The sequence below is a fragment of the Serinus canaria genome, chromosome 2 (assembly GCF_022539315.1).
Source record: "Serinus canaria isolate serCan28SL12 chromosome 2, serCan2020, whole genome shotgun sequence".
NCBI classification, from domain to species: domain Eukaryota; kingdom Metazoa; phylum Chordata; class Aves; order Passeriformes; family Fringillidae; genus Serinus; species Serinus canaria.
In genome coordinates, this window is record NC_066315.1 from 23478314 (window position 1) to 23494589 (window position 16276).

The following is a 16276-nucleotide window of genomic DNA, read 5'->3' on the forward strand; positions in this document are numbered from 1 at the left end:
AACCTAATTCAAACAAACAAATGCACTTTGGATAGTGTTTGATACTGGTTAGTCTTACCATTTCATGTAATTGGCTCTGAAGCATTTTGCCTGTGTAGCTAAATCCCTTCCTTCTGAAAACAAACAAAAAACCTCAAGGAAACAAAATACACTCTTACTTTTTTTTGACAAGATCTTTAATCTCAAGTTTGGCGTACTCATATTTCCTAACAAATGCATCTATCATGTCAGCTATCATGGAATGAAAGAGGGATTTCTCTAAGGAGCATTTTTGCTGTCAAAATAGGGCAACATAGAGGAGACTGTTTTGTATTTTCCTCTGAATACTTTGTTGCCATATATTTAAAAGAATGGTGTTTTAATAATAAGCTTTATTTTAAATTCAAACCACTCAGACATTTTCAGGAGGAAGAAATGACAGAAATCCAACTAACCAAACAGCTATGTGTCTTCTGTGTCTGTTTCTACTGAAATACTTGTCCAGACTATTTTCAATAATGTCTGAAAGGGAAATACCCATATACCCTCTATAGCCTCTTCCTTTAATAATAAAATAGTTTCAGGATTATTCTTTGTCCTGAACAAAGCATGAGTGAACTCTGAGAGAGAGAAAGTTGGTATGTATGCAGGGACAACAGAAAGAGAAAATGGTATTTACCCTTGTAGCTATAGAATAAGTCAATAACTGAGGTAAATAACTTTTTTCTTTTTGTCACATTGAGTAAGTGTGTCAAGTTCTTCTCACCACTGTTCACCAGAAGCAATATTGTCTGATTTTGTATGTAGGCAGCACCTGCTTTTAGGGGGCTGAGCTGCCTGAAAGTGGTTGAAACTGGTTTTCATTAGTCTTAGGGGTGGGGTCAGGGAGGGCGGAACCTGGTCCCCCACGCTAACTTAATGGGGTTCCAGAATAACTGGTTTTTTTCATATTTGGAAACTGTTTGGAATCAGGGAACAGCCTGGAGAGGAGTCATACAGTGACTTATATGTGAGGGGGTTTATGGGAGCAGTGCAGGCATTTTTTCAGTGACTTCTTGAATGCATGTGCCTTGCTTCAGATTTATCTTGGTATTACCTTTCTGGGAACCTGAGGGAGTGGGAACAATACCTGTTATTCTTCTCTTCACATGGAGTTCTCTTACCATTGCTGTCTCTCTGACCCCAGTCCCAGTCCTTCAAAGACGTGATCTTTCCTCTCTGTCATTGCCTACCACTTACTCTCCCTTAAAAAAAATATTTTAGTATACCTCAAATAGCTACAGCACGCTTGGATGCACAGGTTTTGTGTGATTTGTCCTGTTTCTTCCATTTCAGATCTGGATTGTAATTTCTGTAATACTTGCTTTCAAGAAGCAGCAAGGGAACTGCATTGTCTCAGGTGTTGTTAGGATTCAGAGATTGTTGTGATTCTAAGAATCAGCCTTTCATTCCTAAGGTGATACTTTTTGCTGGTGCACTTTGAACTGGCTCTAAAATATTCAAGAGGACACTTAAATACTTGCCAGCTTCTGTCACCTTTATAGGGTAGAGTTTGCATTATGTTGTACTTCCATATTGAAAAAGTCAATAGTCATTCCTGAATGCATGCAGTGCTGACAGGAATAGTATTTATAAAATTTTAAGTAGTAAGTGCTGCATTTACATCTGACTAAAGATATGGCAAAGGAGAATGAATTTTTAACAAATTGTTCTGTCATTATCTATTTGCAAACTACCAAGTGCACTACTATTAAGGACAGAGCAGAAGAAATAAAGTACCTGTTTCATCAATCTTGTGCCTTTAAAACTTTTATCACAATGCAACAGAGAATTGTAGAATAAACTTTCTCATTCCTGACAAAGTAATTGTGTATGGTACTTAGTGATATTTCAATAATTCATCCAGATCTTGGCTCTTGACTCCTAAGAGGAAAAGGAGGAGAGCTGTCCAGTAGTATTTCTCTATTAAAGAACATTTGTCACTAGTGTGGGTGATCAAAATCTTTGCAAGAAGGAGAGTTGTCATAATCCACCATTCCCACTTCAAGGAAATGAATGGAATTGTGTGCTAATTAGTTTTCTTCTATTTCTTTCCCCTTGCAGAACTTTCCTTTTTGTTCGAGACGGTAACCCAAACAAAAGGAATGTGCACAATGAGACATCTATGCACTTACTGTGTATGGGACCTCAGATCATGATCTCAGAGGGAGCTCTTCATCCTCGCCTGACACGACCCTCGGAAGATGACTGCAGAAGAGCTGATTGTCTGCAGATGATCCTGAAGTGGAAGGGAGCAAAGCTGGATGAAGGACAGTATGAACGAGCAGCCATTGATGCTGTTGATAACAAAAAAAATACACCTTTGCACTATGCTGCTGCCTCAGGGATGAAAACCTGTGTTGAGGTAAAAGTTGTCTATAAGTTTATATATGTTATGTGTAATTGACATGCACAATGTTTCACAAAGCTTTTTTTTGTAGGGGACGAATCTGTTCTGTTATATTGAATTAACTGTTAATTCTATTTTTCATTAATTGGAAAAAATGCAAAGATAAACATCCCAAAACATACACTGTGGAGAAAATGAAAGAAATTGATTACATATACATTAACTTCATGAAAATAACTCCTCAACATGAAGAAGACTCATGTAGGCATATAAAAATTGGAATTAATTACAAGACTCCAACAGTGGAGAAAAAGCTTTAAAGGTAGGCATAGGCATCCTATATGTGTAAAGAGAAGTGAAATAACAACCTGAGAGAAAATTAGAGCTCTTTTTATTTTGCTTTGCAAATGAGACTGGAAATGCTGTCTCTGTTTCAAGAACAGAATTGATGTTTTTAATTTACAGCGTCCAGCTTTTTTAATGTTTGTGAAAGTAGTGGATAGTAATGAGTAATTTGGAATGACTTTCAAAGGTCTTGCCTCAGATTTATTTTTAAACTATATCAAGTAATGAGAACTAGTATTTAATTGTGCTGGTAATTTAATATAAAGAACATGAGCAGACATCTAACATTTTCAAAAACAGCTAACATCTTCATAAGTCTGTCTATTTTAACATCAAGATTTGTTTTTTCAATGGCAGCAATTACTTCAGAGTTCGGCATTTGCATGTGAAGTTTACTTTTTTTTTCTTCTGTCCATAATTTCATGTTTATTCAAACTGTGCTCAGTAATTTAGTATCATCAGCAAAGTTTAGCACCTCTTTTTTCACCTTCTCTTCTAGATAACAACTTCATATCTTAAACAGTCAGGTCCCAGAACCTCTGAGACTTCAGTAGTGACCTCTCTCTGAAGTCAAAACCTGATAATCTTTCCTAACATTCTCTGGAGCTGTTTTTAAGTATTGGTGTTACTTTTACCATCTTCTAATTTTGTACCGTGAGAGATTTAATCAGTAAGCTGCATATTGTAATTAATAGTTCAGAAGTTTCATATTTGAGTTTCATTAGGACTCATGTGAATAATGCTGGGTATTTATATTAGTATTTGGTTTATTGATTTTTCTAGAACTTCTTGTCCTGACACTTCAATTTGAAAGACTTTCTTTTATGTCCTTCATAAAGTGTGTGTGGCACATCCACAGAGAATCTAACAGTTCATACCAATTTTCTGCTATATGTAATATGAGATTGCTTTTACATTTTATCCAACAACCAACTTTACAAAAACATTAAAAGATTTACTGTGTGATGTTTTAAAATTATTTATTCTGTGTTTTTGTGCATATGGTATACAGCTCAAAAAACTGTCAGAGTCTTGTTTATTGTGATTTTGCATTTACCTTTCCCAGACTTTGTTCTTTACATATTCTTAATCTGGAGGCAACTTCATCTTCTTATTTTCCATATGATTCTGTCCTGTTTTTCTCTCTCCACAGATTCTTCTGATGTTTCTGGAATTTTTTTCCATACTTACTTAGTAGTGATTTTTGAAAGTGGGCAGTGGATTTCTTGTCTTTTTACTGCTTCTGCAAGTTTAATGAATCCTTGGGAATTGTTAGTGATTGGTTCTTTGATAGCAACATTTTGAATTAGGTCTTACAGACTACTCTGGATGAAATCAGGAGTTGCTCCTCCTCTCATGTGTTTGCTGACTGTTTTGTTTATTATCTAGTCACCTATGCAGTCTGAAATTTTAATTTGAGAGTCCTTTATTGACTTATATATTTTCTAAATGTACTTGGGAGATGCAGTGACAGAAGCTCCCTTTATTTTTGTGTTTTCTTCCTTGCAGCACTTCTATTCTTAGTAGCCATGTTATCTTTATTATTATGGTTTTAGTCAGGTCATTCACCAAAGCTGTTTTTCTTTTTTTTTTTTCTTCTTCTTATAATTACAGAATTGTATTCCTGATTTAGTTAGTTTGTTTATTTATCAGTTTGTTTGGGGTTTATTTAAAAGGAGGCATATAGCATCACCTTCTCTATGATTCTTGCACTATGCTTGCTGATTGTATTCTACCAAGTTTCCAGATATTGCCTGGAAATATTAAAGTTTGTAATTTCAATTCCCCAACCTCAGCTATGCACCCCCCTGAACTGAATGTTATTCTTTACCTTCTGGTTTTTCATTAGTCCTTTCTATAGAAGTTCAGATAGTGTGTTTTTATTTCCAATATCCAACCCTTCTTTCATTCTGTTAGTATACAGATCGTCCTTAGTTTTTTGAGCTTCTAATGAATGAAAACTCAGTTTCCTGTTGCCGTTTTCTATGCTATTATTGAAGCTTCTGCCTCTCTGGTTCCCTGCTCAGTACTGAGAGGAGTTAAGAGGATGCTGCTGTTGGATGCTGATACTCAATGTCCAGTAACACAGCCTGAACCTTGCCCCTGTACCTTCCCTTTCCGCTGCCCCATGTTTTTATAGCTCCTCAAGCTCCACACCAGCAGTTTGCCTTCAACATGTGCTTAGAACAGGGAGGCAAGTCACCATGCAGTCTTTCCTAGTTGAAGGATACTCAGACCCAGATAACTATATGCATGGTAACTGAATGGCATAGAGTGTTGTCTGGCTCCTTCTTTCGTCCAAAATAAGTCATGGTTATAAGACTGATTTAGACCCTCTTGTGATGTAATTTATTTGTAAACAAATACCAGGCTGCCTCCTAGGTCTGTGTTACTACTGCTTTTCTGTTGATTGACAAATTTTTATTCTTTCAGATTTGGTATTATATTATTATATCCTAATTGCAAAGGACTATATAAGTTGCTCATGTTCTCTTGTTTCAGTGCCATTTATTTGATTCAACTTCCTGATAAATTCTGCCTATAGGCATTTCACTCACAGGTGTTCCATCTGTCCTTCCACAAGATGAGACATTTGCCTTTAAACACATTTTTTTTACATAATTATACAATGGAGGACAAATGTGCATTTCATATGAGAAAATGGGAGATAGCAATTAGCATTGAATGATGGCTGAAAAATGTTAGTGAAAAACACATCATAAAATTATTTGACATAAGAAATGTTGTTTCTAGTAGAGAAATGGTAAACAGAAGAAAGCTTTAGTAACAAGTTTCCAACATATTTCAAATCTAGTATTTCAAACTTAGACTTCAGTTTTACAATGGATTTGAGCAAGGAGTCTTCTGCCTGTTTCTGCCTTCGCGTCCCTACATGGCACTATACAGTGGTGTTAGAGATTGACACACCCATTAAAAAAGTTTCAATTTCAAGAGTGTGAAGCAAATGGGCTCATGATGTGAAATCCAGGCAGACTGTAATGTCAGAAAGAATCACAGCTGCTGCAGAGTGAATTGTGGTTCTGGAGCTGGGCTGCAGCTTTTATCTGCAGACTAAAGTCAATTTGTTTTAAACTCATCATAAATGTTCATGGTTTGTGGTTCTTTACAAATTATGGTTCTATTTCTCAGTGTCTGTAATGTGATTCATTTGGTAAATCCAGGTACTAGACTGCTAGTTGCCCATTTAATTATATAAACGGGGTTATGTTATCTTGACAATACCTATTGTAATTGAGTAGACCATTTCTGACTCTAATTTGCTTTCACTTTGTCTTTGAAGAAGAATTTACAGTCTGATCCACATGGATTGCTGTTGGCCAGAGTTATGTAGTCCTAACTAGTCATGATTTCTGCATTAGAAACACAGTGTACACCCCCAAGTTAAAAATTCTTTATTTGCCGTACCATGCGATAGAAGACCTTGGATCTGAGATATCCTAAATTCTCCAGTCTGTGGTCTGTAGTCCTTGTAACTCCTTCAACAGGAACAGGTTTATGAACAGGAACACTACATGCCTTCACCAAGCCTGAAACCAAGAGATCAGTGAAGGAATTTAACAATTACCTTTTTGTTCCTAGAAGTATTTGAGGATTAAAATTCTTAACAAAAAAAAAAAAAAAAAAAAAAAAAAAAAAAAAGACAAAAACCCTGATCCTTATCCTCAAGTTGTCTTCCCTCTTCAGAAACTGAATGTCTCCTAGAACCCCAGGAGTGCCTTTTTCCCATTTTTTGCAGTGGTTACTCTCACTTCAGTGCAGCATTTCTTTTTACTGTCTCCTTCCCTTGCCACCACTTTTCAGGAAAACCCCAGATCTGTATCTTTGCCTATCCCCACCACACCCAGATAAGAAAAGGAAACCCCAAATATAGATCCTCTTGGGTGAAGTACCTACAAGTTGACTTGTTCCACGTTGATAGTCAAATGTGCAGTCTTGATACTGCTCCATTCACATGAGTTAGATTTTTCCTCCAAGCAGAAGAGCTGTGTGAAACCCATTGCTAAAGATAGTTTGGGTAAAGTTAAGTGCTTACCTCAAACTACTGAATAGACAATAATAACTTTTGTGCTGAACAGATTTGGTTTTATGCAGATACATTCCACACTATCACAGTATATTTTGCATATTAAATGGTATTTTTACAATTGTTGAAATTGTTAATATGATTGTTTAGATTATTAATCTCAATCAAGCAACACAAGACTTTTTGACAGTGCTCCTAGAGAAATATGGCATCATTAATAAAAACTTGTTGCTTTGCAAATTCCTCATCTTGCATATTTGATTTTGAGCTGCATAAGTCTATGGAATGTTCTTTCAAATATACTTATTATTCTTTTTCCTCAGAAGGTGTCTTAGTTGCCTCAGTTAAATTTCTCTTAGAGGTTAAAATTAACAGACAGAATATGATACTGAGGTTAACAAAGTTCTGGCAATGTTAAGAAGTTTAGATAGAACAAAGGTTAACTGTTGGCTGTGTATCTTGGTAATTGTCCCAGTATCATCTGTATTTCTGCCTGATACTCTGATATGAAGATCAAATACACAATGACACTAATATCTTCTCAACTAAATCTTGTAGTTGCACTGGTTTATGGTATTTTTTGATTTGCCTTTTTTTTTTATTTTGAAGAATGTGGGAAAGGTTCCCAAATCTACAAGAATGAATCCAGGTTTGCAAAAGATATTCTGTATTCTGCAGTGAGAGATGAAGGAAATTTTCTCTTCTACTGAAGAAAAAATAAAGGAATGTCTGATCATGAGATATACATCTAAAAGGTGTATATGAAGAGCAAGATAATTTTAGAGAAGTTTGGGGGATTTTAGAAGTACAAAAATTAGTACCTGAGTTTTGAAATACCCTGGATAGTGTTGTTACAGACATCATTATCTGAAGGCAAGATAATGTTTACAGACTTTATTTAGAAACAAGATGAATCATTTTAGTAATGAAATAAAGGTGTCATAATAAATCAGCAGAATGGTCCACCTGGGCCTTTAAAATCTGTGGCATATGCTATCCTTGAATATGCTGTCCTTGCTTCTGTCAGGCCAGTTTATAGCAGAAGACCAAGCCAGCAAGGTAAGGAGAGCAGCAAAAAGATTTAATAGTTAGGGACTGGATTTTAGGAGGGTTACTGGCAAGAAACAAGGCTGGTGAAGTGGCCCAATACTGCACTGTATTAGAATTGCTAGAATTAGCATTATTTCATTTTACTTTTTTCATTCCTCAAAAACAAAGTAGAGCTGCCAGTAGTATTTTGTGCTCCCTGTTTATCAGTATCTTCTGATCTGTCCTACCCAAGGAATCTCTTATTTTCTGTCAGCACAAGTGTACAAATGGTGGAGTTGTACCCATGTAGACAGAATATTTAGAGGTGTTTTTAGCTCCATCTTGACACAGGCTTGAGGGCCTCAGACCCCTCATTCTCTATAGGGCACTGACCATATCAGTAAAGCAGAAATTTAGTCTCTAAAACCTAACTAATGTATTGTGCAACATTACCTTGTAATGTATTTCTTAGATTTTGTGGTTCTGTGGAATTACTGTGGATATAGATATAATTATGTGTGAAAGCAAACAGTAATTTATTAAAAAACAATAGATAATCCTTGTTTCTAAAGACCATTATGATTATTATTATTATTGTAATAATAGTTATATTCTTCTTGTTTTTTTTTTTTTTTTTGTTCTTAACTCACATGCCTTTTCTTCAGGGTGATATTAGAGTTGCTAATAAATAACTTACTTTGCCATTTTACTTTTCAGCTTCTAGTAAAACATGGTGGAGATTTGTTTGCAGAAAATGAAAATAAAGATACCCCATGTGACTGTGCAGAGAAACAGCACCACAAAGAGCTGGCTCTAAACCTGGAATCTCGAATGGTATTTTCACGTGATCCTGAAGCTGAAAGCATTGAAGCTGAGTATGCTGCTTTAGACAAAAAAGAGGTCAGAGGATACTTTAAATCTGAAGTATTTTGCACATTTATACTTGTAGCAGTTACATTGTGACACAAGTCTACAAGTATTTCAGTAGGTACTGTACTTTGTACTTTGTAAACAGTTTTAGCACAGCTCTGTATAATTTTCAAGTTAAGCTCTGAGAGCATAACAAGTGCATTGTCAAAAGTAAACAAAAATTTTACTCATATCTTAGTTATGTGGACTATCTTGTGGGCTGTGAGGCTGGAAGAGATACAGTGAGGCCAGTAAGCTCAGAAACAGTTTCTCTAAACCAAATATTATTTAATTTTTGTTTTTATTCCTTAAGATGTCTTTTTGTCTCAAAAATTAGGACAAAAGAAATTCTGAAAAGGAGAAGATCTGTGGAATAGGGTGGGGAAACTTTTCCTGGATCTTCCTGGACTGAGACTGGGTTGAATGTTACAAAAAACAGTCAAAACTGACTAGTGCAGGACTTCAACATAGTGCATTTATTTTCTTGTTTTATAACATGATGCCTGAAGCTACTGCATACCAGAGTTTGTATGAAAAACAGGTAATAACAAGTGGTGTTACTTCCAAGTAAACTTTTGAAAGAGAGAGACTGACAGAAAATTGGCTTGAATTTTGTTATGCCTTAAAGGCAACTGTGATTCCATAAAGATAATTTAACAGACCGTTCATGATCAGATTTTGGTTAACTAAAATTCTAAATAAAAATACCTATATAAATTATATCATTCAGTAAATATTACAAATTAATTCAGTTTAAATTAAAGGACAATAGATTTCTCTATGGTTACTCCCTTCAGAAATAGCATGGCTTGGCCTTTAACTGGCTGGGCCCACTTATGACCTAATGATGTTCAAAAGAAAATACATGAATAGGCTTAGATCACATTAACTGTTGCCCTGAAAAATGCCACTTTTTGTCACTTTTGTTTGAGAGTAAGCAAGTCCTTGTAGTGTCCATTTAATTTTTTGACCATTTTTTCTTGGATAAATTCAAATATAAGCAGCCTTAATTAGATAGTTTATTCCTAGATGAGACATTTAGAGATGAGATTTAATGTACTTAGTATGTTGAAATAGCAAATGTAATTAACTCATTTTAATTTCTCTGAATATGCCTCCGTGTAGAGGCATCCAAATTGTAGGAAGATAGTTTGAACTTACATTCTATCTTGGAAGAAACATTTCAAAAGTCTGCAGCAGTTTCTTACCACAATTGCCGTTTACCACTCCTTTGGTTTTGCAAGTAGAGCTATTTGGAGGGTTATGTTTTCAGCTGGATCATAGCAATGTTTTGGCTTAAAAGAAGAAAAAAATTAGAGAGTGGTAATGTGTAACTGTATTATTTAAGTTGGATAATCATTATCATCATATTTATACCAGGGGTTTGCTGGCATATATGCCAGCACAGGTAAGAAGACAAGGAACAAATTTGGGTAGGACAAATCAAGAGCTACTTGAATAGGCTTTTCTGCAAGAGAAGATGTTGTCTCATGCCTGTTTAAGGTCGAGGCTGAGCAAAACCAGCTGAAAGCTTTGATACGAGGGACTGTACAGTTGTCCATTTCACATACCAGTGCAGCTTTCCCATGCATTCTAAATGTTCACAAGCCAAAAAATGTCAGCCTGGAATTTGGTACACCAATTGATGACCTTGGGGATTTACATAGACTAATTCTGTCCTCACATTCTCCCTGCTGATTTTTCCCCCTTTCTTTATGACTTTCCAGTGGGATTATTTCTCTAACATCTTGTTTATCTCTAAGAGAGCAAGTGCTGGCACAAGGGAGATGCCAAGAGCATGTAGCCAGAAGTTAATCTTTCAATCCTAGCCCTCAGAGTGGCTAAAACCAGTTGAAAAAACTGCTTAAGGAGGAAGTGCACTGAGCTGCAGTCTAAATGACTGCATGTCCTCATCCTCCAGGCCAGTATACAAATGTCTGGGATGGGCAGTGCCAGCTGCACTTACCACTGCCTATGGTGATGCCTCTGTCAAAAGCCCCAGAGCACAGATGCTTCACCAAAATTGCCTCTCAAGGATGATCCTCTACTTTTTTCTCTCTGTTTCATTTTTATATATTATTAAACACTGAGGGATGGAGTGTACAAAATGCTTGTTTAGCATAGTATTCAGCTTGTAATTGTTGCCATTCAACATCCTTCCAAAACAGAAAATATTCATTCATGAATAATTAAAAAACTTTGAACAGTAAGAAATGCATTTTTCAAAAGAACTGCATCTTTTGAATGAAGGCTACAGGAAAAGATAAAACATTTGAAAAGCATGAGTAGGATTTCTTCCCAGGCAGAACAGCTAAATGGGCTTAACTCCAGTGTTTAAGATCTGCATGGTAGTATCTGGAATGATAGTACTCAGTATCTCCCCTTCAGAGCCTGCCACATTTACAGGAGAACAGAATCCTTCTTTATTGATTCTTTGCTAGTTACTTTGTTGAATAATCTCAGAAAAAAATATTTGATATGTAAAATCTAAATCCATCTTTTAAATCTAATTGAAGATACACTAAATAATATGACATGAAGTGATTGTTCTTAAGCTGGTTTTATAGATTTTGGTTGTTCTTTTGCACAGTCTTTTACACTGCCATGTGTTGTAGCATGAGAGTACATTTGTCTTGGTGATGTATCCCTGGGAGTGCTCGGCCTGAAAGGGTCCTTCCTTTCAATCAAATCATGTCATGTTTTAAATTTACATAAGAAACTCCTGGAAATGAGCAGTACCTCAGCAGATCATCCAGAACAGTTTTGGCTCTCAGTCAGACACAGTGAATTACCTTATGCAATAGGAAAATATATAATTTCTTCATTTCTTCATTCATATGTTCCACTGAATACTGAAAAAATACATGGCTAGTGAGTGTATAATAGATTTAGTGAGCGTATAAAATTGGAATGATTTTTTCAATTCCTGAATTGATGTCATATAAATATATAAGTAATATAAATACCAATAGTACAAGTTATCTTAAATTATTCAAATTTATTTTATCTCTACAGATAGAGAATGGTTTATGAAGTGAAAGGAGAGAAGGGGACTACATTTACTTAAGATATATGTAGTCTCAATATACATAAAGTGCATATAATTTTACTTAAATGAGTTAAATGGAGTATAAGCAATTTTTTAATATATTACTCCATTAACTGCAGAATTCCATCCACCCATAAAGAAGGATGTTTACATGACGTGTTTTGTCACCATTTAATTATATAGTCATCACTGTAGCAAAGAGTTACTTTGCCCCTGTCTATTTTAATGGTGCTTTTGAAGTGAAGAAAGTAATAATAGTTTTAAATGAAGTGTTAAAATAATCAGCTTACATACTAAAACTACTTTCAGGAGAAAAAAAAAGTATAATTTATGATATCTAAATGTTAGTAGTAAGAATTGGAGAAGAAAAGAATTTCAAAGAAGGGCTTTTGAAAATACAGAAGTGTTGCAATCTGTAGTGCGAAGCTCAGCAAGGCATTAAAGTAGTAACTCTTATAGTATATTTCAAAATCATGATATAGTTAAATAATACTAATATTGAACAATGTATTTTTCACAGCAAATGTCAATAAAGAGTTCCTCCATAAATGACCATTAAAGGAGGTCACCAAGCATCATAAACTGTAACCAAAATCCTTTACATGGATGCAATCCTTTATGGCCTTGCAGAGATAAGTCATTAGAGTTCAAAGTAGTTAAAAACAAACCTCTGTGATATTACATCCTGGATGTACGTCCTCATAACTAAAGACTGTATCTTCACAAATCTCTACAAGACTGTCTTGTACACATTACATTTTTAAGGTTCCCATTGTATAAAGTCTTCACTCTGGAATTTCCAGATTAACCTCCTTAATAGTGCCAGTCTAAAATTTATTTACTTTCAGCTTTTTCTGTGGGCTCAGATGTTATTTTATGAAACAAATGTCTGATGTTTCAAACACATTCTTAGGGAATATTTCCCTCATGACTTAAAAAGATAAAATTAGGACTCTTAAAAACTGAAGGTCCAAAGCTCCCTGCTAGGTTGTGTGGAATGCTCCAGCTGAGGTAATATAGTAGTCTGTTACTCAAGGGGGGATACTTGGCAGTGTTTGACCTATAACCAATCAGTTAAATATAATTCTGAACATATCTGCATTTCAGGATAAAATACCAAGTCCTAAAATGTGCTTATATGTTGCAAATTTAACAGAAAAGATATTTTTTCTTATGATGTGTATGGTCTTCAAGAATTGAGTACGGTTGTGCTGATGCAGCTGATTGCTTTACAATTGCAGTTCAAAATGGAGTTCAGATTCAGTCATGACCATTCTGCTTCTTCTGCTTCTATTTTTTTTTGCTGTACATGCAGCACAATTATAATCATTCTGGCACACAGTTGTTTCTATCCCTGTCTCTCTGAAATGTTTTTTAAAAATTATCTCTTTTGTAATAAGTTAAGAAGGTCAGTCAAATTCCAGCATGCTGTTAATCCAAGTGGCCCAGATTTATTTCAGTGCAACCATTAACGTTCAGATTGTCCTTTACTGAGTCATGCATGATCAGCACTGGAAGGACACAGAGAAACTGCCTGAACTTGAGCAATCAAGATAAGGTCAGGACACTCACAGGTCATTTCTCTTCTGCTTTGCTTGCTTTCTCAAAAAGAGCAGAGACCCAGTGCAGGTCTGTGGGGCATTACTCTTGCTGAGGACAAAGTTTCTAGTATGGAGAAGCACCTGTTTATTTCACTGATTAGCTAACAGGAAACATCTTTGTGTGAGTCAGTCATAAATTTTAGATGCATTGTGGAGTTAATGATGATGTCTGGAATACAGGAAGCAAGTTACATTCTTAGGGTAGGTGTCTCAAAAGAACAAAATCCTTTTGAAACCCAGGGTATCTATCCATTATCTCCATCACTTCTGCCTTCGGCTTGTTATCCTTAAAGGGGACAGCAGACTTTTACTGTAACCTTTCGAGGACAGAACCAGTCTTGCTTTCTGGCTATGTATGCATGCATACTTTTGTGTCTTTACAATCTAGAACTGGTGAGTCCTGGACTATGGTCTGCATAAAACCAAAATATGGATGGTAAATAATAATGCATAGTCTTACCTGTCATTATCTGTCACTACTGCTGCTGTGTCCTTCTGTCTCCAATTGCTGGAGACAATATCCATTCCTACCTATGGGGCATTTTCTCTGTGCAGCACTAGCAAATACATTATTTGCTGTCATAGTCTTCCTTTCTTAGTTTTAAAAATGAGTCTGCAAACATATGTGTGTATCTCTGCTCTTTTGGTTGGAGCTAATTCAGAATTCTAAAATTACTTCTTTTTGCCTTTCTGATTTGACCTTTTTTAATGCTGTGATCAGGGGATGGATCTCCAGACCAGGAAGGCAGCTGGATGATCTGCTCTCTGTAGGGCTATGAGAGTTGGCCATTGTTTCTCAAAAAGAGTTTTGATATCTCCATGTACAATATATCCCCAGCATTGGAGATATCCAAAAGCCATCTGGGCATTGTCCTGGGCAGCTGGCTCTAAGTGACTCTGATTGAGGAGGAAGGCTGGAGTAAATGACATTTGAAGGTCCCTTCCAACCTCAACCCTCATAGTGTTTCTATGAACATCTAATTGCATGTCACATCTGTCCCATTCAGGACTGACTTTGCTTCTGAAAGGGTGAATGTTGCCTCAGAAGATCCAGATACTGGATTCTGCTCACAAACTTCTCACTGTCTAATGTCTCAATGTATCCTCCTCCAGACCAATTCAGAATTAACAGGTCTCCATTAATGTACAGTCAGAGAATCTATATGCAATGTATGATAACCTGTCTTTTGTCTAGCTCTTCTCTAAATCCTTAGTTCAAATCTCATCATGCATTCTCATAGCTATTCCACAATACCTGAGGCCTACCTAATCACTGAATCAAAGTTCATCTAGATTCTGTGAAAATCTCGCTTTTCCCTGAGTGGGGGAGAGAGAGAGAGTGTTAGGCTAGCTTATCATTTGGAGATGGCTTCCTGCTGTAACAGAGAGCTTTAGAGAGTTCTCCATTATACCTGGAAGAAATGCTTTTAAATTTTGAAGTTTACAGAAATCATACTATAAATATTACAAAATGACAGTGTTTCCATGTAGTTTTGCATGGTTGTTGGTGTGCATGGTGAACAAATTTTGTCCCATACTGCCTGACAGTATGTGGTGATCAGTAACAGTGCTTTGAATGCTTTCTTTTTAATATTGTATTAGAGACTAACTTGAAAACATTAGACATAAATTATCTTTTTTCTTCTTCTCAAGCCATATGAGGGGCTTAGACTTCAAGACCTGCGAAGGCTTAAAGACATGCTGATTGTGGAATCTGCAGACATGCTGCAAGCCCCGCTCTTTACTGCAGAAGCTCTACTTCGGGCACATGGTAATTCCAAACCTTAAAGGCTAAAAAAACTGCTTTCAGCAAATTCAAAAACCACAGGTTTATGTTTGCATTTTATTTCCAAGGAAAAGAGAAGTAATGGTTAATAGCAGGAAACAGGCCACACAGTACTTCAGAAAGAAATACAGCTGCAGTATGTCAAAAACATTGAGGCAGACAGGGAAGCTGATAGAAAAGTGATTCAAACTAGGAATTATAGTTGAAGACAGTTTGACTTAAGCAGTGTGGAAAACAGAACCACCCTCTTTTGGTGAGAGACAAAAGAGTAAAACTTACATGGTTTTATATGTCAGAAAAGTCAAATTCATCAAACCTGGTTTTGACCATTGGTTTTCTGCCACTATGTATTTGTGTATAAAAACCAGATCAACATTTTTAAATTTATTTTTTCTTGCAATAAAAGCAAGAAAGTCTGACCATTGTAATAAGTGGTTGGAAATCGCCTTGGGGTTTAAATTATATGAGTGTATGTCCTCTGGAGGTTTTTTTATAGTTACACTTTTCATACAGGGTATGCTTTTCTATGTGCATATCTATAACTTGTTTTTTTTTCATTGAAATAAGTCTGTGTTCTTGTTAAAGTTAAACTGGAGTTGTCAGAAAGGGGATATACTGGATTCAGTGTGTTTTCTCCAGACAAAAATATCTCTGAAACTCGGTGTAAGCTTTAGGCTTTGATTCAATGATTCAAAACTTATGCTTACTGAAGCATCTGCATTGTTACTTTATGCCAAAGGAACTACTCAGGCAGTTAATGGTTTGCGTGCTCATCACTGTGTTGCTGGATTAAGCTTTCATACCTTATTATTTTTGTGGGCTCCTTTTTAAAGTCAGTGGAAGAGGGAAAGGTGAAATAGAAAGACATTATTTTAAATGCACAGATTTTGGTACACTTTTATGAAGAGTTGTGGTACCTGAAACTTATCTCTTTTACATTATTTTCCATAGCTGGTATTTGTGTTCCTTTTAGCATTGAGTTAAGTAAACATGAGCATGTGCCAGTATGATAATATTTAAGGCACAGTCCTTGCATATATATTTATGATGATTCTTTGTTCAATTCTTATATTGTATTTAAAATATGTGCAATATTTGAATGCTATGTTGTATTCCCAGAATAGTCTCAGTAAGGCTACAAATT

At 35.7% G+C, this 16276-nt stretch overlaps 1 protein-coding gene across 7 annotated transcripts in view; it reads left to right on the top strand.

The window, feature by feature from the left end:
• ANKIB1 (ankyrin repeat and IBR domain containing 1) overlaps positions 1-16276 on the top strand; it is an 87725-nt gene that overhangs the window by 42807 nt on the left and 28642 nt on the right. For all 7 annotated transcript variants that reach the window (XM_018909405.3, XM_009085946.4, XM_018909406.3 and 4 more), the window contains exons 3-5: positions 2083-2383; positions 8505-8687; positions 15000-15117. In XM_018909405.3, the coding sequence (XP_018764950.1) occupies positions 2083-2383; positions 8505-8687; positions 15000-15117 (602 nt within the window). The remainder of the gene's footprint in view (positions 1-2082; positions 2384-8504; positions 8688-14999; positions 15118-16276) is intronic.